The 24,769-nt window shown below is 35.5% G+C and overlaps 1 protein-coding gene across 5 annotated transcripts in view; it reads right to left on the bottom strand.

Annotated features, from left to right (window-relative positions):
• Positions 1–24,769, bottom strand: part of LRRFIP2 (LRR binding FLII interacting protein 2) — a 55,438-nt gene that overhangs the window by 29,195 nt on the left and 1,474 nt on the right. For 4 of the 5 annotated variants that reach the window (XM_082045320.1, XM_082045322.1, XM_082045321.1 and 1 more), the window contains exons 2-7: positions 18,601–18,705; positions 8,702–8,788; positions 7,206–7,256; positions 4,458–4,511; positions 2,529–2,594; positions 671–712 (exon numbers count right to left, since the gene is read on the bottom strand). In XM_082045320.1, the coding sequence (XP_081901446.1) occupies positions 671–712; positions 2,529–2,594; positions 4,458–4,511; positions 7,206–7,256; positions 8,702–8,788; positions 18,601–18,690 (390 nt within the window). In that variant the 5' untranslated portion in view covers positions 18,691–18,705. The remainder of the gene's footprint in view (positions 1–670; positions 713–2,528; positions 2,595–4,457; positions 4,512–7,205; positions 7,257–8,701; positions 8,789–18,600; positions 18,706–24,769) is intronic. The other variant, XM_082045324.1, reaches the window with a different exon arrangement.

The following is a 24,769-nucleotide window of genomic DNA, read 5'->3' as shown; positions in this document are numbered from 1 at the left end:
AAAAAAAGTATAACCAGTAAATAAACTAAAAAAGCTTAACATTACAGACTATTTTAAGCATTATATTGTGTTTGCCTATCTGTAGCTAATTCTGATAACACTGCTGTTTAAACAAATTCAGCTTTTTAAGCTGCTTACATATTACTTCTAGTGGTACTCAGTGCTTGTCTTTGCTTAGGAGACATACACAAATCTTACTTAGCATAATACCAATAAGAATGTGATGCACACTACTACCACTTCATAACAATAAGGATTTTTTTTTAAAGTAAAGTTACATAAACCATCTGTTTTTTCTCAGGACAATTCTAGTTAAAGTTTCTATATGGAAATGGAGAATACAAATATATGCATATACACACTTTGTTTTTAAGTCTAATCTGTATATATTGCTTTGCTATAAAGTTCAGAAATAATAAATACTAAAAAGTGCTTACTGTAAGACAGTTATCTGTAGTATGTGACTTCATTAGATTTTCTCCCAGAAAAAGTTTATACATGCATTCTATAGAAAGTGTTAGAATTGTACTGCTATTTTAGGTCTGAAATTGGGATAGTACGAATTCATATACTTAAAAAAAAAAAATTCAAAGTAGCTAGTTAGTGTCACTACATCTTAAAAACAAAGTACTAAAGTTTTCACTCAAAGACATGCAAAGTGTTAACATACAGGGACCGAGTATCTTGAAGATATATCCTTAGCACTGTCATACTGCAGTAAAAAAAAAAAAAGAAATTAAAATAATGAAATGAAAAATGTATATATATATATATATATCAAAATTAGCTTTTTTTTTTTCAAAGAATGACTAAAAATACTTTAAAGGAAATTGCAATACAACATTCTACTAATTATGAAAATGTATACATAGAGGAATGCCATTTATCCAATCTAAAGGGCATTCTGAGGCTGGAACACTGTTTGTTAAAGACTATTTTTCCCTCAACAGCATCTCAATTTCTCAAAAGTAAAATATTTTGGACAGCAGCAGGTTATGTGAAATATTTCATGTGGTTTTGGTAATAGTGTTTTAAATAATTAAGCGAAGTCTCATACAATACATTATAGTAAACCGAGAGTGTGTTTATTAGGTGATGTGATAAAAGGCTCATGTCCACACAGGCAAAGGAGCCCAGAGGACCATCAGTCAGCCCTGATGTCAAGGTGTGAAACCCATCAGGATGTGGGGGGGGGTCTTAGGGCACCTTACAGACCAAGGGAGGTTACTGCCTACAGGGTATGGAAGACATGATGGGATGCAAGGTAACGTAGAGAGCAATCAAAGGTGGGAAAAGGGAGGGAGATACAGGTTTTTGCAGAAGGAGCGAATGTGTGAAAAAGGAGGAATAGTGAGATGAAAGTTGTGTGTAAAGAGACTGCCAGTCTATCAAATTTAGCAACTCAATATTTATGAAAACAGCTTTGTAGTAATAGCTTAACCAGTGTTCACATGGGCCTTGTCACTCAACAACAGCAAAATATGTGGAGTTTACACATTATTTTTAGTGTACAAATCTTAAATTTTCAAAGCAAGCTTATGTTTTCCAGTTCATTTAAAATTTCACGGGTATAACAGCTATTCTGACTGCAGGTAATGCACAATCCAAAAATGTTACTTAGTATCATCCTATGCTTCCTTAAAACAAACAAAAAAACCCCACAAACAAAAATTGAAGGCAGCTTGAGAACATTACAGACTAACAGCATGCTAGAGTATTACCCAGTGTAATTTCCATCATGATAATTACTGAGACAATTACAAGGAAATATAATTTCTACTTGTCTATTGATACACCTGAAAATTCCTTCTAGAGATCAAATTAACACCAAAAATCCCCTAGTTTCAGATTTTATATTTGTTTATAAATTAATATAGGCCGGGTTTAGTTCATATTATTTCATATTGTTTTTAATATTATCTCAATAGTTCCAATATATCCAATATTCATACTACATTAAAAAGTAATTTAATATTATGAATATAATTTACAGACTATAGTACCTTTTTGTGCTTCTAAAAGTATAACTATACAGGACCCAGAGGACACTGTACCAGTTTTAGACAACTTAAAAAATATTAAAAAAAAATAAATTAAGTTATTAGCTACCAATAAGCAACCTTGCTATCAGAGAATGGAGAGATCACTCAGATTATCATCATCATAAGATTTAACTTATACCTTTACTTAACTATTAACAGCTTAAGTCTACTATATTTAACTTGCTTAAACTAGGAAACCACAAAATAAACAGAAATATCTATTTCTGAAGAAGTGAAATTTCTGTTTGTGTTCCCTTCCCTGAGACTAATTCCCTTCAAACTCGAAGTTATCTTCAAAGACCAAACACAACACTTTGAGCCCTCAAACTTGCAATCACAAAGCCTTCGATTACATTAATCAATCAGTCGAATTAATACAATTTTCTACGAAGAAGCATGCTTTCACCAAACTACTGCTTTGGTAAGTAGGCACAGAAAATGTTATAATGGGAACACATCCAAGCATGCTCATTCCAGGCTACACACCACGAGATCTCTCCTTCTGGAGGTACTTGCTCTGCTCCTGTGAGAGCCACTGACATCCAAAGAACTCTTAGGAAGGAAATTGTAAAAATATATCAACATATAATTTTTAAAAGCTCTAGTGATAACTGTTCATCTTCACTGAAAGGCACAAAACAATCAAAGCAGTCAAAGAAATTCTGGGTAATCCCCCCCCAAATAAGCTCAGTTACCTGCTGAATTCAAACCCTATTCTTTAGTTCAGGGTAAATTACTACATCTCTATTTTAGCATATTTTTTATGTTAACCGAAACAAGAACAGAGCTGAGCAAACCTGTACCAGCTCACAAGTTTGTAAGTGTTGCCACTTGATACATTTTATATGCTTTTTCTGTAAAACGTTTACTATTTGCAAGTAGTCAACAGTACCTGATTTAAACAATTTATTCAGTAAAAATATCTGTGTGATAAACTGCAGAAACACAACACCAAAACTTGCAAGACGTAACAAAATTCAGTTAATCAAAGATTGCATCTAATTGCTGAATCCTCTTAGTAAACGACAACTTTTTTTTTTTTAAGTCATGCAAAGAAACAGCTCATCCCACCTTTCCAAATAGACAAATTGCTAAAATAAAAGGGTTAATTTTGTTTATCTCCTGGTCTATATATCCAGATCAATGACAAGCTGATTTCTACGTAGATCTACTAAGACAAGGAAAATGTTTACAAACCCTCAATAAAACCATTCTTTAGCACTGTATGTGACCTAAAGAGAATAGAAGAAAGCCTGTATGATATGATAAATACTTCTATTAGAAGTCTTTGGGATACCTCGCATCATTCAGGCAAGTCTTTGCCACTAACAAATAACATATCCCCATATTCTCATAGAAATAAAACACTACATCATACCAAACTCTTCTTCAAATTGTATCCAAAGGTATTACTACTTTTTCTTCCACAAATATTATAGAAACACAAGTGCAAGTAAAGACACAACAGTGAGCAGATGACCATCAGCATCAGTTTGCAATGAAAGCACAAGCTACTGACAATGAGTAACACTGATTTGGAAGTGGCATTAATTCAGGGTGACTAAGTCAGCAGTAGTATTTACTTTACTAAACAAAAATTCGCCTGTTTGCAGAATTTGAGACAGATGGAGAAAATGGAAAAGACATTTTTTCCCATTAGACTTTTTAAATTAGATTAGTGTTTCATCATTAACAGCACCTTCACAAATGACCAAGAGATCTGATGTGTAGTACAGGGCATTTCAAAAAGATGAACCAAATTTCAAATATATGGTGATTTCAAATTGGGTATATATTTTTGAAACACCCTGTAGTAACCATAAGACAACTGACAACTCATGTATGAATGTTCATACTCTACCATTTATAGACAAGCCAATTAATCCTTACTAGTTGGCAGTATCTGAAGCCTGAGTACAACTTACTCAGCTTTTTAAAAAAAGACGTAAATTATATTAGACTGGAATAACACTAAAAGATGACACTTAAAACTTGTAATTAAATATCTTATTTCAAATAATTGATTGTTGAACTACATATATTTCCAAACAGTTTCCAAATGCCTATTCAGTTATTTTCACTAATGAAAATATACTGTAAATAAATATGTGTAGTAGAAGGAAAAAAGCCTGAGGTATTTACAGTAAAAAGAATCAAAGAATTTAAATGTGACACACAAGGTTCTATTTAAATACAAAGATGGAAATACGTAAAAATAAAGTATCTTGTTAACATTGATGGAAATAAAATACCAGATGAATTTTAATATTGTATTAACTTAAAATACTGACTCTAAAATTGCTAATACTTGGAAGACTTAAAGTATCATCCACTCCCCAAGCAAATGAACCCACCCCCCCCGCCTTTTTTTTTTCTGAAGGCCACGATGGAAAACAACACAGTTTGAACACAAACCAAATATGAATGTCGACTGGACCGGTGAGAATACCTGGCCCTCTCTGAATCTTCCTGAGAAAGGAGAAATGCAGAGTTATTTCATAGGAGAAAAAAAATAAATATATAAAAAAAATAAAAGTGACAAAGTAAAAGCAAGCAAAGGTGAGCAACATGCTGTTAGCACTTTAATGTTATGTATCATTTTGCCTAATCCATCACGGCAAGTGAACTCATTCAAGTCACAAGAACTGTGATTTCACCTGATCTAGGTAAGCATTCCAACACACTACATTAGGAGATGTAAACAAGGGAGGTTAGTTTAATTAATCATTAGTGTTCAGTAGCCAATCTTTCTTCTGATTACTATATTAATGCATAAAAAGTAAAAAATGTGTCAAATTAAGACATTAAAATAAAAACTTTTTAAAAGCTTAACCGAATTAGAAGTACATCAGTAAGAAATTTACTTTATAATTACTACAGTCAGATTGTTAACATTTTACAAAGTTATATTAGCTCTAATAGAGATGTTCATTCTCAGTTTCCTCACACATATTTTATATTTTCTCCTCTATTAAAGGAACAAAGTTTCTTAGGCAAATCGATCAATTATAAGTCCTATAGGTAGTTCTGCTCCACAATGACAGTGAAAAATATTAAACCCAAATTACAAAATTTCGGAGAGGACAACTAGCTAAGACATGTTAATATCTTCTTCGCTGTTGAAGATCAGGGAATGTTCACAAAAAGGAATATGTGAGAAGCAGCAGGACAAAAATGCAACTGATTTAAAACTAAAAATTAAAATGCTTCACACGCCATAAGCTTCTCAAAATTTGAGTTACTGTAGACAAGCTCATCAAGAATTAGATTTTAAACTATCCAATTTCAAGGCTACAACAGGGCTCTAAAACTAGGAATCCTTCTTCAAATTACTTGCTTTCTACAGTTTTCAATGTCTATTCTAAAGATTGCTGGCCAGTTATCTTCAGAGTTAAAAGCTTGGCCTCCAGATCATAAATAGATACCTATGGTCTAAAGCTGGATTTCAAAATGCTTGTGGTCATGTGTTTATTTTCTACATTATTACTGGATATATTAACTAGTTCAATATTATTTTGTGACTATTCAAGAGGCCTGGTTGATACTCTGCAAGAAAATTTCCCACGGAGAGGACAAAAAAAAAAAAAAAAAGTTCGCTTCATTTCATAATGACATTTTAGTCTTCCTCTCTATAGTGTCCACTTCGAGATTTAAAAAGAACATTTATGCTATGTAACTTTTCAACACATAGTCAGATCACTGCCAACAGGCAGTGTAGGTTTATTTAGGGCAAAAAGCCTCTTCCTGACATAGAATCAGAAAATAGAAAGCCAGTGTTAAAGAGTTCCGCATATTCAGGTCGAAGGATAAAGTAAGTACTGCAGTACGTACTGTAGATAACTGCTGCTGGTAGCTATGAAGCTTGTTTCTAAGAATTTAAGTTTGAAATATGTACTTTATCTAAGAGAGAGGTGAGGTCTCCTGATCCATGAAAGGAGTGCACATGTGCTCAGAAACCTCCTGCAGCAAATGCGCCACTTACGAGTGCAAAGAGAGGTGTTGTTCAATTGGGTGGCATTAACTTCAAATCGAAATTGCTCACAAATGCAATTTGTGTTTTGCAGTTAGGAAACCCTTGCTCTCCAGCAAGAAAGCATTCAAGTGTACATTCCACCATGAGATACATAAACCTATGTTGTTCTTTATAAGTGGCACAGGAACAAATACACACACACATATCGGCTAGGCAAAGAGGCAATACAAAGCCAGCACACCTTTTGCAAATAAAATTCTAATGACAGTTCTAGGATTTCTCAACAGAAATGCTGATTAACTCTCATGGCAGTTTTAACTATTTGAAATTATGGTTAGTCTTGGCATGTATTTCTTAAATGTTCTTGATTCAAAACATCCGCACAGTGAACACTTCCCTAATAACAAACAAACTCACATGTCCCATGTGCCGCCTTAAGAGGCAGGTGTATTTGCGAAAGGAACTCTCTAATATAACATTGCACTAAATTAGGATAAATCGAACAGCAGCTTTCTCAGATTGTAACTCAACTATCTCTATTCCTTCCTACTTACTACATTTAATATAAATAAATGAACATTCAAATATTTTATCATTATTATTTGAAAATGAGAGGCAAAGGGTAAAAGGATGCAGGTGATGCACAGGGTGTTTTTAGTTGCTTGTGAGGGGTTTTTGGTTTGTGTTTTGTTGGTTTGGGGTTTTTTAGATCTTTTGTAAATAATTTCTTTTTAAGTCATGGAAGTGACAATCATCAGTGAAAAGATTAGCATTTGCCACATTGCTCAAAGAAGAAAAAAATTAGATGCAAGTCTGCTAAGAAAAATAAAAGTAGTAAAAAACCCAAACCACAGAAGTTAATTGAAATTAAAACATCACTACTGAAAAGATGTTTACATGGATTGAAACTAATGCAATTTCATTTTAAATAGATTGGTAACTTTAAACCAGTACATGGTAGAAACAAAAACCATTTCATTTTAAGAAGAGCATCTCATTTCATAGTTTGTCTTTTGCTGCCATGAAGTACCCTCCATATCCACATCCATATATGGTTTATATGTCATTGTTTTTGGTAATAAAACACTTTGAAAATTACACACAGCAAACCATTAGTAAATTACTTCCTCCAAATCCTGTGTTAGTTCTCTGAGTGGCACAAACATGCACAACAGGTGGTTTTAGCCTACCATCCATTTCTGGATATGAGCCCATTTTCTATCATATGAATGCTGAGAAAACTACGGAATGTGAAAACAAAAACAAAGAAACCATTTACAATATAGATTATTCACCACACAAGACTGGAATCTTAAATCAAATATTTGGAAATATCTGAGTTAATTGCCATGTAATCTTCAGTATACTGTTGGATACCCGAGACAGCTAGAGAAGTACAAATATGGAATAATGAGAGCCATGTAAAGCATGTTTTGTAATTGTACTTGCTATTAGCACAGGAAAACCAACAAACAAACAACCTAAATATAAGCATTTACACGGATTTGAATATTATAATGATAAATAATAAATTATAAATCTTTTGTATGCTACATTGAAACCTGAACCAAATGCAACAATCATGAAATAATCAGACTGTTGAAAACCTAGTTCCCAGGTATTTTTGCTCAAAAAAATGAAACCTTTTTATTTTTGAGAAATGTGTGGAGCAACACATAACCATATGTGTAAGTATTATCCCAAATCTATTAATTTTTTAAAAATAAAAATCCTGACAATAGGTATTTATTGTGAACACTTGGTATAATTCCTATGGGAAGAAACTGACTGAAAACAGTATATCCAAAGTTACAAATCCAAATTATCCAATTACTAAGTATATTACACATGAAAAGTAGAGCAAAATAATTCTCTACTTTTTCATAGCTGTTTATCCTATACACTAGTCAGTGTACGTTTTGGGTATATGTTTACTATTTATGCTGTGCTGTCAGTTATCCATATTTACATGGACCACTTGCACACCAACAACAAGGAAAGAAACTGCCCCTTCTGTTAAGTAACTGTTATAAAAGCACAAAAGTCACCAGCTGACTCAGCCACAAGTGTAGTAATTCAAAGCCAGACAATATTCAGCTTCTAATGTGAAGTTTACAATTGTTCCTCTCAGTGCAAAATTATTTATGCAAGCCCGAGTTCTGGACACTGTCATTATGTTCTCTCCTTCTGCTCACTTAAAATCCAATAAGCAGTAATAAGAAAGCCTCAACAATTAAAATATCTAAACATTTAGATTCATTTCTGTTCAATTTTTATTGCTAGGTTTGAATTTAGTGCATTTGTTAAAAGTAAAACATCCAAGCACCTGATGATGTCTGTAAACCTAGAATCTGAAACCACATTAAAAACATTTTATTTTTAATTTGAAAGCAAGAGTGCTAACAGCCTATTTTGTATAACAGATTTTTCCCACAAAGTGAGTGCAACTATTGAGGAAGTTCAAAATGAATGGTCAAATCAATATTTTGTGAGGTGCCATCCACAGGTAATTACAAACAAGTTGCCTTTTCAGATAAATAACCTAAGGGAAAAGAGCTAGGTATGGGGGGAGACAGAGAAGCTAATAGTTGCCTGATGCCATAAATACTAGCAGACCGAAAGACAAAAGTACAGAAAAATATTAAGAATTTAGCAAAGACTTGCAATAATTCCTGATTTACACTACCTCTTTTTGCTGTCGCTCCAGCTCTCTCATACGTATATCTCTTGCTTCTGCTCGAGCTGCCCTTTTGGCTGCAAGCCTGGCTTCCGCCTACAAGCAAATTGAAAATACCGAAAATTAAACCCACATTTTTTGTGAAGATATTATTGAGCACTTTCTACAAAAACACATTAAGATTCTAACATCACAATATGTAAGTAGTAAAGAAATTGGAGTTCTCCGAATGAAGTTTCAGAAAGGATACATACAAGTCCAAAGAATTACATGTTGATAAAAGAACTGAGTTCATAAATACTACTATCATTAAATCAAAAAATTCATATCTTGCAGACTTTAACAGGACTCTACCTATGCATAGGATTTATACAGGTATGAATGTAGCTGCAGAATCTTTGGCCACAGACATTAAAGAAAAAAAAAAAGAAATAATCAAAGCCTGGTGATTGGTATATACAACTATGTATTTTCTCCACTTTCTGTCCAGCCTCAATCAAAAAAGAAACACATTGTCTTTCAGATCCTAAATGCCACCTCAAATCTACTCAGTTAATAATTACGAGGCAATAATTTTCGACATAAAGCAAATAGCTGAGGAAAACAAGCTCATTTTTTACATGTTTGTAAAATGAGCTCATGAAAATTTTCTCTTAAATTCTTGGAATATTAAGCCACTGAAGACAGGTTTTCCATCAAGATTTCCTGTTGTCTATCTACTGTTGCTTAAAAACTTAAGAGAAATATCAGTAGCCAAAAGTTCAGAACTCCTACCATGCAAAACATCTAATTTTATAGAACTTCATAAAAATGTAAAATTCAATGGGGTTTTGCCTTTGGTTAGGGTTTTTTCTGCTTTTGCCACCATCACAGCACAGGTTTATGTAAAGTATTAGAAACTTACAAAATTCATGACAATTGCAAATAACTGTTTTTTACTGTGCTACAAGTACAAAGATACCTATCAATGACAAGAAGGAAGGCAAACACATTATAGCTTCATTACTTAAAACAGTTCGTATTGGTTTCAAATGACTCTCAATAAGATTGTGTTTCTATATTTTGCATACTCAGATGAAGTGATTCCAAAGCTGTGTCAGCGCTCCTGACTGCCACGCTGCAATCCTTTTTCCGAGCAGCGTAACACTTCTTCCTACCCGATGACAGCACGCAAGAAAAGCAAGGGAATTACCATGCATCAGGAAGGCTTTTCTTACTTGCAGCCCTACTCTGTCATTGTCTGTAATTGTAGCTCTGTGGCCTACAAACTTTGACACAGATGTATATGCAGCACAGAAAGAGAAAGGACTCACACAGCTGACAGGTCTGGGTTCAATTCTGCCTGTAAATCAGCAGATACACACATCTAGCCTTTAGACTCTGGCAAGGCTTTCTTGCAAAAGATATAAAGTTCATTTGTTTACTGATTCATGCTGAAAATCAATTCACATTTCACTCTGTCCTAGTCCAGTAGCCACAGATCTAACTTTCACATTCCTACAGTAGAAGGGAAACTCCATTTCTCCCAATTTACTAAACCCTTGAATTTTACAAACATTAGTCATAAAAAGGGTGCCTGAATTCAAAGAAATAATTTTCTTATAGAATTTTTTTAGAAAAAGTTTGCTATTACATTAATTATTAATCTGAGCAACCAGGTTCCTCTAAAAGGTACACAATTTCAAAAAGACAAAGTAGTTGGCAAGTTAACTGAGACCGCAGGTCTTGAGCTTCCTTCAGCAAGCCCTAGAGCAAGAGACAAATCACATTACCATCTGAAAGGCCATCATAACAAATAATTCTTTATTCTCAGTAAAATTGTTAGAGATAAGACCCCATGTTATTAATAGAGCACTCATAAATCTTGATAACTACGTAACTGAAAAACGAAGTTAAAAGTAATAGAGAAATAACCATAATTCAAAAGGACATAACTTTCTTCCTGGGTGCTGTTGTTCACTCTGTTGCATTACTGAAAAAAGCCCATGAAAGTTATGAAACAATTTCCCCTAACAAACTCTTCACAAATTAAATTCTTCAGCTATGTTGAGATAAAGTCTTAAAATATCTGCTAAGGCAAATACAGTGCCACAATAGCTTTGGCTAGAGAACAGAGTTGAAGTGATGAAGCTGTTTGGACTATAGAACCAGCACAGAAAGGAAGTCTAAGCTACTTCTTATGTTTTGGAAAAAACAAAACAAACAAACACCCACAAAAAACAACACAGCAAAAAGACAGGGAATCATGTTATAACACTTTTCTAATTCCATTACTATTTGAATTGAAGAGTATTCTAAATACATCACTATTCTTTGCTCATAGGAACTTGGGAGTCAGTACAGGTTGCTTTCTACAGCTTGCATCAAATAAATTCCAGTCTTAGAAAACTACAGACAGGCCACTACAGCCTTGATTTCCATTTCACTGGTCGTTGCTCTCTATACAGTCTTTAGACAAGACACACATATCTTTATAATAACTAATATCTTTATTACAAAGTCATATAACTGAAATATAGCTTGTTAAAAAGTCATATACCAAATTCCTATTTTCCTGAACTGAGAATTAAACTGTGTCTTGTCTAAAATCTAGCAAATCTGACACTTTATTTTAAAAGTTCCTAAAGGGGATTACCAGCTGCTAAAAAGGAAGGCAATAGCTGAATTTTCTCAAACACTTCAACGGCAAATAAGAGATGACGTATCCAAACCTGTTAGAGCCGTACCAGTACACTTAACACTGGTGGCTAAAATGGAAATAAATCACTTGGTTAGATATTCTGAAGGGCAAATAGGATTCATCACTGGTGAAGAAAGGAAATAGAGGACTACAGAAAAGACCTTTGTAAGAAAAGGGATTGGATAGAAAGAAACACAAAGAAGAGGCCCTCAAGACTAAAGGGTTAATAACTAAATCTGCAGATTGTTTTTGTATATGAACACACTCATACAACTCTTATCAGTACAATCTGGACCAGCTGGATCCTTTGGCTGAAGCCAATTGTACAAGGTTTAACAAGGCCAAGTGCTGGGTCCTGCACTTGGGTCACAACAACCCCAGGCAGCGCTACAGGCTCGGGAAAGAGTGGCTGTAGAGCTGCCTGTCAGAGAGGGATCTGGGGGTGTTGATTGACAGCCAACTGAACATGAGCTAGCAGTGTGTCCAGGTGGCCAAAAAGGCCAACAGCATCCTGGCTTGTCTCAAGAATAGTGTGGCCAGCAGGGATAGGGAAGTGATTGTGCCACTGTACTCAGTACTGGTGAGGCCCCACCTTGAATCCTGTGTTCAGTTTTGGGCCCCTCACTACAGGAAAGACCTTGACATGCTGGAAAGAGTTCAGAGAAGGGTGATGAGGCTGGTGATGGGTCTGGAGCGCAAGTCTTATGACGAGTGGCTGAGGGAACTGGGGCTATTTATCCTGGAGAAAAGGAGTTTGAGGTGAGACCTTATCACTGTCTCCAACTACCTGAAAGGAGGTTGTAGCATGGAGGGCGTTGGTCTCTTCTCCCAAGTAGCAAGTGATAGGACAAGAGGAAATGGCCTTAAGTTTCCCCAGGAGAGGCTTAGATTGGATATTAGGAAAAAAGTTCTTCATGGAAAGGGTTGTCAGGCATTGGAACAGGTTGCCCAGGGAAGTGGTGGAGTCACCATCCCTGGAGGTGTTTAAAAGATGTCTAGATGAGGTTCTTAGGGACATGGTTTAGAGATGGACTTGGCAGTGTTAGGTTAAAAGTTGGACTTCATGTTCTTAAAAATCTTTTCCAACAAAAACAATTCCATGGTTCTACTTCTTATCTTTTACCGTTTACTCTAAGGACAAATATGTGATTTTTAAACCAAGTGCCATATCTGCATTTCTCTGGTTATTAGCTCAGCTCTGGGTAACAAAACAAAGCCATCTGTTCACCACTGAGTTCTGGATTTCTTCATTCAAAATAGGTACCAAAAAGCATCATGTGAGAAGAAAAAAAAAAAAATCTTCTTTGCACTGGCATGAACAGCATCTCATTCTAGAAGAACATGATGATTCTTACTGTTTTCACACAGTTAAGCTACTACCTTGAAGCAGTGCTCACTTTGATTAGTTTTTTTACTGCATATGTTTAGTAAATATAGGGTAGCAAGAGAATGGTCTCCTTCCATTAGAGATGGCATGGTCAGTTTGCTTATTTTCACCTAATACTTACAGTCACATTCTTCCACAATTTTTTTAAAACCATCCAAGCCATTTTATCTCAATTTCCAAGGGTAACATTTAGTTCTTCAGTTAAATACAAGATATTTTTGTCAAGAAAGAAAGAAGAAAGGGAAAGAGACCAGATTTTAATTTGAATGTCTTTGTAAAGATTGATCCTATAGTCTCTCCTTTCTGAAGTGCTTTTTTCTTAGTCTCTTCAGAGCAACCATCAAATTTCTCACCAAGTTAAGAAGCATACTAGTACATGGAATTGATATGGTAGAAGCTTCCATGCATGTTGAACAAGGAGAATCATAACATCTGTCTTCGTACTGTAGACAGGCATCCTGCTCCTTCCCCTTGCCTGCAAGAAGGAATTCACTAGAAAGCAATACTATTTTGATTTAAATTTTTATACTGTAGAGAAGGCAATTAATTAGATCAGATTCAGCATAAAAGCTTCATAAGGATAAAACACAGGCTATACTAAAATTTGTTATTCACCTCTGACAAAATATGAATGCTTTTTGTTGAAAAATTAGAATTATTGCTACCATGGGCTACCATATATGCATAATTCATTTCTCTCTCTGTTGAGGGATATGCTGGGTTATTACCCTGCAGTTTTCAAGGCAAGAGGCCCTAGTAAGGAAGACTTTCCTACCTCCAACAGCTGACAACAGTGAGGGCACCAGCTGCCCTTGCCAAGGTACCCAAACTCCATCGCTGCCACGGGGCATCGAAAAATTGAAAAAGCGCTATTGAAAAACAACAGCAAACAAAATTTTGAAGTAATACTAAAGTAGAAATTTTTGATTTAAAAATATTTAAGTGATCTCTTATTAAAACAATTTCAAAAATAATCTAGCATCTACAATCTCTGTAGGAGCATGGGGTTCTTTGGGGCTTTGTTTGCTTTCTTAAGAAAAGCAGAAGCTGTATGCAGAGAGAAACATGCACTGAACTTTGAACAGATTCAATATGGCAAAGACTATGTTGTTAACTTTTTAAAAATTCATTATGCAGTCTTCAAACATTTTCAAATATTGAACTCTTGGCTCCTTCTACCCTGGCAATTAAGTAACATGACATGTTTACCAAAGAAAGAACAACTCCACATTACCCAAAGTTTGAGTCATTAGAGAGTGAATTTTAAATCCAAATTAATCTTATTCTCTCACATGAGAAAACACCTCGTAAGAATTTCCAGGCTTCTGCTATAAAATGAAAACAGTCAAGAGAATGGTTCCTGAAAAACTACAGACAAGATGCTACAAGAAGGAAATGAATAGCAATGCATTGTCCATGGGCTCCAGTTCTTTGTCATCTATTCAGCCCTGAAGAATGGAAAGGTTGCTGATGCAAACACAGAAAGAAAGGATATAAAATGTAAATCCTGATTGTTCCTTCAAACTGCTGCTTATCTGATTGAGGCTTGTGACATGACAAGAGTCAGACTCTTTTCACTTTCTGGCATGATGTTCATTATATCTGAATTTGAACTGAAGTCAATGTAAGAACACAGAAGTGATAAACCTCTGTCCCTGCATGTAAGGCTGGTCTTGGAGAAAGAGGTCTCAAGCAATCATAAGAGAGGCCTGGTGACAACAGGTTACTGCTGAATATTTAAAATGAATACAACAGCTTCTCTGTAAGTTACAAAGACAAATGAAGCAGAGATGCAGATGTCAGCTGAAGATACTCCATCCACAAAACAGCTTTAGAAGCAGAGAATCTCCACAACAAAAGAACAGGGAAAACAGATCTTGAGATCGTATCAGCTATATCCAGTGTAGACTGTGAATATAACCCTGGGAACATGAACCTCAACTGCTATTTATTTCGCTATTTGGTAAACAAAAAGGATTCCCACATAAGAACCTAATCTTGATAGGAGACCGAAGTCATACTAGACAATCCCTGTTATTTGGAAAGTCAGAACTTTCTACAAGACAGAAGAAACCACCTTCTTTCTCAATCAGAGAGCTAACAGCTTCAGAATCCATTATAACAGCTAGAGAAGGAACCAGAAGGTGGCATAAAGGAGCTCTTTATATTTTCAGGAGATTAACTCTCCTCAAATTAGCCTTGCTATAATCGAAGACACTTGCAAATACTTCACTTTAATGTAGCTGGGTGCATTTACACTCAGAGTCCCGCTACTGCTCGCAGAAAATACCTGAACGCTAGACCTATACCTGTTCCCACAGCTTTCAAAACAAACAGGATAAACTGGTAATCCTCTCTGTTGTACCAAGGTAAGACTTCCAAACAGATCAACCGCAACTAATCTCACTTAAGATACTGAATAATATGGAGAGTGCAATGCTTCCAGAGAAAGATGCATAGATCCCTGTCCCTTGATATGCACATCACCTTTACTCTTCCTCAGTTTCAGCAAGCACATGGAATTCAATGCCAGTAAGAATAATCTAATACAAAGTAGGCCCCAAAGAAAGAGGTCTAGTCCCTCAGAAGTTCCTGGAATAAGACAGTAATTCACTGAACGGTGATGTTTTAGCATACTTGTGCCTTGCTCCATGCAGAGGCACTGCAGAAGAGTTTGCCTCAATGCAAACTCCCACAGCAAGGAAAAGAGGTTAAGAGAAGTCTCTACGTAACAGTGCTAGTGCTGCAAGAAGTGAAAGGGAGGAGACACAAGCAACTGAGGAAAAAGTCTTCTGATGCAGAGGAAAGATGGAGAAAATGGAAGAAACCTCACAAGGAAGAAGCAGTTTGACCAAATCCCTCAGATCCCATGGTAGTGCCCTTGTCTTCCATTAAATATTTTTGTGATGACACATCAGATTCAACCAGTGCAGAAAAATGACTACATAGAAATTAATGTATTGAATCGGTACCCAAGAATTGTTTACACAAGGTTTACTAGAAAGTAGATGTTTATTGGTACCAAAATGAAGATACCACAACTTCTTTTAATGCATCCCATAAAACAAAGAAATCTCAATTTTGTCAAATTAAGAGTGATAAGAAAGAACAAGACAAGTGCTTTCTGAAATCTGATCTTTTGGAGGAAAAAACTCTGAAACTTCATACCCTGCACTAAGTCTTCGTTAGTATTAAAAAATCTGATAATTCCTAGCACCATTTTGTGACTGCTCTGAATTCCAGAGCATTTCTATGCAGTTTTTCAATGCAGATCATCCTGAGTGCCAGCCTTTTGTTTCTGCATATTCTGTTTACCATCTCTTGATACCTAGAACACCTTTCAGGGATGTTTTTCTCACGAAACATCTGACTTGTGGATTACAGGGCTCAACTCAACTGTTTTAATAACATCTGCTAAAAAGGTAATTTCAGAAGAGGAAGTTGAGGAACAAGGCACCCTTTGACAATAAAAAGATAAGCAAGCCACATTGCTGAGATAATGGCTTCAGAACGTTAAAGTATGTCTACTCCATACATTCATGCAGTGAGAACTGACATGCACTATGTGAGCATGGTAACAGAAAATTTTCCCCAGCTTCAAATGATAGTGCCTATGTGTGGCACACTAAAATCAGATGTTAAAGATAGAGCTTAGTTTTGTTCACTGGGCTCTGCTGTTATATCCTGAGAAATGTGTTCTCTTTCTTTAAAGTTTTCTTTAGAATACGGTGGCTAATACCATGAATTACAGCTACCAAATCAATGACAACAGCTGCTGTCTGACATGGGATCTGAAAGCCAGCTTCTCCTACACAGACCAAGGGATTAACAACCTAACAGTAGTACACATTGTGGTGATACAACGTTCAGGATGACAAATAACTTTTCACACTATTTTGAAATTGGATAACAATTTGAGACTCTTAAAGTGAAACCTGAATATGGCAACACAAAAGAAGAAATGGTGCTGTACACAGCCTTGAAAACATGTATGCAGAGGTAACTAACCATTTTATTTCAAAATACGTTTAATTCTCTTCTTAACATGCCACGAAAGGTGACCCTCAAAATACAAAAAAAAAAAGCCAGTACACTAGAAAGTGAAAAATAATTCTGATAAGAAAAATCAGAAGGAACATTTAGAACAACTTAATTCCAGTAAGTTTTAAGCATTAAGACAAATTAGTTAAAGAAACAATTAAATGCCTACCCCTTAAATGATATACTGATGAGCATAACGATTTTAGTTATCGACACCAGATTTAGATTAATATCAGAATATTGCATAAGTTTTATGAGATTTTCAGCAAGTTGTTTTCCAGTTCATTTTTGACAGAGGAGGAAGGAAGCCTTAATATATATTAATCCCTGGAACAGACATATTCAACTCAGTTTTCTCTGTGAGATAACATCTCTAGCTGTAAGACCTAGTATTAGTTTAATTTAGCATTAAGGGAAGGAGGAAAAGGGGGAGAAAAACAGCACCACTTCATTTTTGTTTAATTTACACTCATGCTCAAATTTTAATTGAGGCAGTTAGCAATGTAAGAGAACAAAGCCCCACAGTAATTTTAAGCAAGATAATACTTATAACACCTTGGTATTGAGTCCTTTTTTTTCTAGGCTAAGTTGCAAGCTGATGTTACTGTACTGGAACCACACAGAGAATACTCAAAAAAAAATTTAAAGGCAGATTTCTTCTCCTTTGTTAACTGTTTCCTCCCAAAATGTGAGATGGAACTTGAGGAATGAGACTGTACATGATTCAAAGCCCCACACCGAACATATCTGCATTAGATTTGGTGTGAACCATAGCTTCCTGGAAAGTTGCCAACTAAATGAAAATTATTTTTTTACTGGCAGAACACTTCCTTGGCCTACAGTCTATGATGACTACATTCGAAAATGCACACATAAGCTGTGTTTTCAAAGTCCTATCACCTATCTATTTCATCTTGTGTACACACATGTATATATACTATACACACATATATATATAGACAATAGTTTACATTACAATGCCAACCAGAATCTGCATTTTCCACTCATTTGTATCAACTCTGATTAAGAGATTTGTAGATAGTGTAGCTCAAAGGTTCTGCATCCACTTGTATACAAACAGTATTAAGGCTTTTGTTTCCAAGTCACAGCATTTCCTCCCAGAAAAGCTCAAGTCCAAATAGACATCTGTAAGACTAAATTGCAGCTGCCTCCTTCCTATATCCGGTGGGACAACATTCCCCTTTGTATACAAAATTGCCCTTTGTATCAACTTCTTGTTACTTGCATATTTGGCTGGTTAACTTCAGCTTTCTATTTTTCACATGGTGACTCCCTTAAGGAGTCCTGGTATGGTGTATGTATTAAGCTTTTTTTTTGAAAGAAGTGTGGTTTTACAATTGAAATAGACTATATGACAAATACCTATTAATAATGACTATTGCTTATTCAACACCAATACACCATACTTACCATCTTAAGAATACTATACACTGCAACGGGATAATCATGTTGTTTTTTAGTTTTAGACCTGAGATGATAACTGGATTTCTCATTTATCTTTAGCTAACAACTATTTGAATCATATAAATATCTGTAGAAATATCTGCTAAACTTAAGTGTGATCCTGTCAAGTTACATTACTCATACAATTAATGTATCATTGTGAGAACATTTAAGTAAATGTGATTTTTTGATCAAAAATACTCTTAGTTGGTATTAGTTATCAACATTTTTGGCTAACTGCACTTTTTAATGCACAGATTAATTTTAATTTTTTCTGGATAATGAGATTTCTTTCACCAGTATTTCTGAATTTAAGACAATTTGAAGTTAACAAACCTCTCTGGCAATGTTACTCAGAGCTTCATCTTCTGCAGAAAACCTGTCTTTCACTGGGGTTCTCTTCCGTCCTGATCCAGGAGTTCCCATGTTTATTCTCTGGTCCTGTATTTGCAAAAACAGACATGAAAAAGCTCAGTTTTCAGATCCAGAATTAAAAACAAACAATCCACACCCCAAAACGTAATATACTTTCCAATTATTTAGCTATTTAATACTCAAGAAACCTACATGCCATTGGCACACATTTCTCCAAGAGCTATATTTCTGGAAAAACCTTATCACTAAATCTTGTGACAACTTTACAGAACACCACTGCATCCTACAAGGTGCACATACAGTGAAGTTTTTCTACTGAACAGAATCTACAGCTTCAAGGTTACACACAACTGTGAACTGTTCCTAGCTCAATGAAGATACTTAAATACCCTGTCGCTTTTCACAACTCCTAAAAATAAGTATCCATATAATTTTATGGACTTGAAGAAAACTCATTTCAACAATGGGTTCAAGAATTAAACTTACACATTCATTAGAGCTCTCTCTAAAACAGAAAAGATAAATTCAGCAGACAGAAACTTTTCAAAGCATTCAAGCAGGTAAATGGGGCTTATTTACACAACATTTCTTGACAAAGATTATTTTGCCTAACAGGATTTCTAATTTGGGAAATGAAGAAAGAAACATGCTAGCATCATATAGCCAGAATAATACACAAAACACCCTCTTAACTTTCATAGAATCATAGAATGTCCTGACTTCCATAGCTTGCTAATTATGGGAAAAATTATTTCACTGCATGTTATGAAGAATTTAATATATGCTGTAAGATTAGAATTCTCACAGAAAATAACAAAAGAGAACCTGAAACCAAAACGCAACCACACAAAGAACAGTTTGTTATACTGGCCTTCCTAAAGATAATAAAAGGAAAGTACATTATAATCTGCTGCATTTATTGTTCAGAATTCCTGTGTCACGTCCATTACATGTTCATTTCTTACTGTAGGGCTGGGTTACAGGTTGTATTATACAACTGATTAAGTGACATCCTGCTGCATTTCATTAAAAAAAAAGGAAGTGTCTAAAGTCCCCAAACAAAATGAAAAGCCTGTAAGGAAATCCCTCAAGTTCCCTCTCATTCATTGTCACTTTAGGCATACATAAATTTTATCTCTTCCCCAAGTTTTGTTGTCTACTCTTCTTCCTATTATCTTTTGACGAAAGGTTTCTTTTGTTTCTTTGGGCTTCCTAGAAAAAAAAAATGTCACCCGTCTTACATAAAACAGAAGCTGAATTACAATTTAAGGCCCTGTCACTCACCACCTTCAATGGCACCACCTGTTCTGATGCCTGGGTCTGTGCCAGTGGATTTGGCATCACACCCATGCAAGGAGTTCAGATACTGCAGTGTGAACAGGCTATAAATAGACAGACTGAAACTCTCCTTTTCTCTTTCAAGTAAGACTACAAGATAATTAAAATTCACCTGTGTAAAGACAATCTCTGTATATTTGATCCAACAACAGAAAAGCACAGCCCTGCTCTAGAACCAGCCTCAGTTTCTCAATTAATACTGGAAAATAAGCCAGCAGCCTCTGCATTTCAAGTCTAAAGCCACAAACCAGCAGTTTATTTCTTTAAATATGTAAAATCATTTAATCCTGAGAAGGAATTCCACATTTTGTCCCAGGCAAAATTTCTCACGGTTTCACTTGTCCACTTGCAAAGTTAGCGTTTTTATCTGCTACAGACCCTTAAATATCTGAATCAAGTGGTTCCTAACGGAGGTTCTATAGAATACTGCAATAGCGCTAACTGCCCCTGCTGCTGGAAACTGATATCTTTAACATGTGATAAGACAGATGAATACTACTGGGAAGTTATTAATTCTAAAATATCACCTGAATTTTGCAATATTAGAGTACATAAATACCTAGGTTCATCACAAAATTTTAATCTGTCTCTTAACAAACAAAACATAGCACTAAGCATTTTCTCAACAAAACCCAAAGATCTTATAGAATATGTACCAACACCCTGTGTGATCAGTTTCAGTTATAAGCCAATTCAATTTAAATTAGTGGCTAAATTCTTTGATTTCATTAGGAAAAAAAAAAAAAGGCAATGAAGCCAGTGGGGTAGAACATTAACACAGAGGAAGGCTGGAATTTCTTGAAATCAAACAGTCTAAAAATCTAACAGAAAAAATCTGAAGAAAGGTTACTTGGACAAATAATGTTAGAAACACATTAATAAAAAAGGAGAATGAATTTAAGAAGCAGGATAAAAAAAACATTCCTCACCAGCAAACCAATCACAGGTTGCTGATAAAGCCTACAGTAGTAGTTTATTTTGATGTTTGACAGTTCCACAAATGTTAAATATATAACAAATATACCTGTGAAATACACTACAAAGAGCAAAAGCTTTTTCAAATATCTAACTAAAAAGAAAGATCTAAGAAGCAGGAGTGCTATGCAATTATGATGAAGTTGAAATTAAAGAACCTAAATATACTTCATAAGTTAAATGAACACTTGATCTTCAAGAAATAAATACTGCTGATGCGTTAAGGCATGGAAGCTACCATAACCACAATTAAAGCAAAGTTCTAAAAATTTATGTGCTCAGAACAGTGGAAAACTCAACCTAGCAATTTTAAAGAACTGTCTCATGAAACTGCAGCTCTAGCAACACAAAGCTACAAACAAGCCAGAGGTATTAATATTGCAAAACAGCAGAAGTAGCAGTCACACTTGAGAAAGAGCAGAAAGAATAACATGGGAAGTCACAATCTTATCTACCTAACCTTCAGTGTTATGTCAAAGCAAACTCTAAAGTAGAGACAGAAATAAAAGGACATAGACTAAAAATATATTACTTTACTTGAGTTAAAATTATACAAGACTAACATAAGTGTGTTCCCCAGAAGAATGCCCCTATGTGAGGGTACACTCTTTGGAAATAGCATGACTGTCCATGGGTGCAAAAAACACCTAAGAAAAGGAGCTACGTGATCACAGGGTGAACATGACTCAACAAAGGATTGTGTGTAGAGTGTCAGAAGGAAATAAACATGGTTTTAATTCAATAGTTTTAAGGATTCATTTAGTCTTATTCTGAATGAAAATTCTAACTGAAACTAGAACCATTGCAAAAAGGAGTTAATTGCTAATATGAGTAAAAGAGCCTAACATTAAAGTGAAAAAGCAGAGACTGAGAGAAGCATGTAATTACTGTCTGCCAAGAGATTATAGTGCTTACTACTATGATGGAGGCAAAGTTATTGCAGCTCATGAATAGTGTTTCCATTTGTAAAAAAAACAAAAACCTGTTCATCTCTAATCATGGCCCACTTCAAAAACCGTTGGCACAAAGTTTCTGCTCTGAGCAGACAAGCTCCTGTCAGCTTCCTCAAGAAAGAAAAAGTTACTCTTTGGATAGTTGACAGTGAGTCCAGTACAGGCTGACAACTGCACAATCTACCCCTTTAAAGCAGCATGTTTGCAGTTTATTTGCCATTTGAAAATCTGAGAAATACAACTTCTTATGAGTTCATCATGGTGTTTCACAATAGAATGACAACTCCTTAGATGTGGTTGAAATCCTTCAGTTTGTTGGTGTAATGAAGCTATAGATGAACAGAAAGTCACCAGTTAAGACAATCAAAAAGCCATCATGCTGTCTGATGGAACCACAAAGTGTAACCACACTTGGTTACTGTTGGTAAACTTAAAGCAATGCAAGATAGCAACTGTACTGACATATCCTACAGCCCTCTAGAACTACCAGGCACCTCCAGACCCATCAAGCTATCTTTGGTGACCTTCCTCAGTCTTCACAAATTACCACCATTCCAAGACATCATGCAGTGATGAAACTTCAAGCAGTGGCATTTATTTTATGAAGTATGAGTTTTCTGCCTGTCTGCTGCTAACAGCTGCACTTGGAAATACCATTATTCCACAAAATAAAGCACTACACACAGGATATTACCCTCAGTGACAAGTAGCATCTACAAAGCTCTTACAATGGTCGCTCACCAGAGGATCTCTCAAGGCACAACATAAAGCATCTGTAGGTTTCAGAGAAGCAGCGTAACACTACTGAACTCTTCTATAATCAGTGCTACCATAAATGATGAAGATCCAAGAAGAAACTAAGAAATCAAATGTGATTTTAAAATATGAGGAAATGACAGTACTATAATGAGCACTGTGAAAAATGACAGGAATGCACAACAAAAAAAAGTCAAAATCTTCCATAAGTGTTTATTCTAAAATGAAACAACCATCTTTTCTTACACTGTCAGCTTTTTCTGTCATTTTGCAAAAGAATGATGCATAACTCACAAAAAAAAAAAAAAGAAAAAAAACAAAACCAAAACCACCACAAAACAAAAAACACACATGACCAAACAAAACACTGCTACTATATTGAGGCTCCATTTTTTAATGAAACAAACAGAGAGCCCCATGGTAACAACCCACATTCAGTAATAAGCTGCAACTATTTAAGATATTTTTCCATTACCAATTTAATACACTCCTACACTCTTTTCTACTACTGCTACAGTTACAGTACAACAAAGAAAAGCAAGCAGGACAAATTCTCCTGAGTACCCCTTAGAGCCTTCTCCACCTGCTGCTTCTGCAATGAGCTGACATGACTCCTGCTGACTATCCCTCTGCTGAGGTAGCAGGCTGCTAGGCTTAGAAAGACTTGCTTCCATCTGGCCCTTTGGGAGGTGCCCCTTCACCTCTTCCCTTAAAGCAGCTCTAAGTCTGCATGTCTAATCCAAAAAGAAGGAAAAAAAAAAAAAACCACACACAAACTTCATAATCTTCACAAACTAACAGCACTATTTACATAACCTATTTTCAAGGACACATAACGTATAAACACAAATTGTCCATTACATACACTTCCATGTTACCTAGTTTCCAGACATTCAAGATAATGAATTTGGATTACTTTTTCAGAAAGTATCTCTCATAATTTTTTGTAACACTACCAGACTGTACTGACCCATAACTATCATATCACCACACACCTTCACAGCAGGAACTTAAAAACACAAACAACACCACAGTATCAAATCTGTTACTGGTTTCTAATCCTCTGCTGGCATTATGTACCAGAGGTATTAAATTATATATGATACCAACCTAGGTTTTTTGGGTATAAGCACATGACAACTTGTGTGCTATGTGAAAGTCTAGACCTTCACATGTTCTACAGATGCTCACTAGCTGGAGTTCAGTTTAAACAGCACTTTCTAAAAGTTAACATGCTAAAGCACTACGTCATCTTCCAAGACAACAAGAGTCATTACAAACAGAAAAATTACGCTCCTTTGGAGTCAGTTCACCAGAAATACTGATGTACAGGGCTATAAGCTCACACTTCACCTATTTCACACAACTGTCTTCTATTCAGAAGTTTTCAGCTACAGCCAGGAATTCAATTCAGGTAAGACTGACTCCATACTCTAAGGTAAACATGTCCAAGCCCAAGTAACGCACAGCAATGGAAAAAGCATGTAATGTACGTCAAACTATTTTGTACAACTAGAGCACCTTTCATCTGTTCTTACATCATCGCTAAGCAATTACATTAAACAAAGAATCAGATGTATATTAAGAAGATAACTGTTTCTGGGCCCCAATACATTTAATTACACCACTTTACAGTCAAGACACAATGAATGTTTGAAGAACTCACCAGACAAGTGTTGATTTAATCTCACAGTAAATTTGTAACAAAAACTCACACGCATCTCCAAAGATGTTTGATGATAGCATTGGTACTTTAAAGGGATAAAATTGGTCCTAGGCTTTCCTCATTTCAAGCCAAAAACATCTGCAAGTCTCTCTAAAACGAAGGAGTCACTGAGTAGATCACACAAACAACGCAGGACCACTTCACAGAATTATAGAATGCTTGGAGTTGGAAGGGACCTTTGGAGATCATCTAGTCCAACCCACCTGCTAAAGCAGGTTCACCTAGAGTAGATCACACAGGAATGCATCCAGGTGGGTTTTGAATGTCTCCAGAGAAGGAGACTCCACAACCTCTCTGGGCAACCTGTTCCAGGGCTCTGGCACCCTCAAAGTAAAGAAGTTTTTCCTCCTATTTAGATGGAACCTCCTGTGCTTCAGTCTGT

Source organism: Streptopelia decaocto (genome assembly GCF_964273445.1).
Source record: "Streptopelia decaocto genome assembly, chromosome: 2".
Lineage (NCBI taxonomy): Eukaryota > Metazoa > Chordata > Aves > Columbiformes > Columbidae > Streptopelia > Streptopelia decaocto.
The sequence above is the reverse complement of the archived record's forward strand: the minus strand, read 5'-3'. Positions and strand labels throughout refer to the sequence as shown.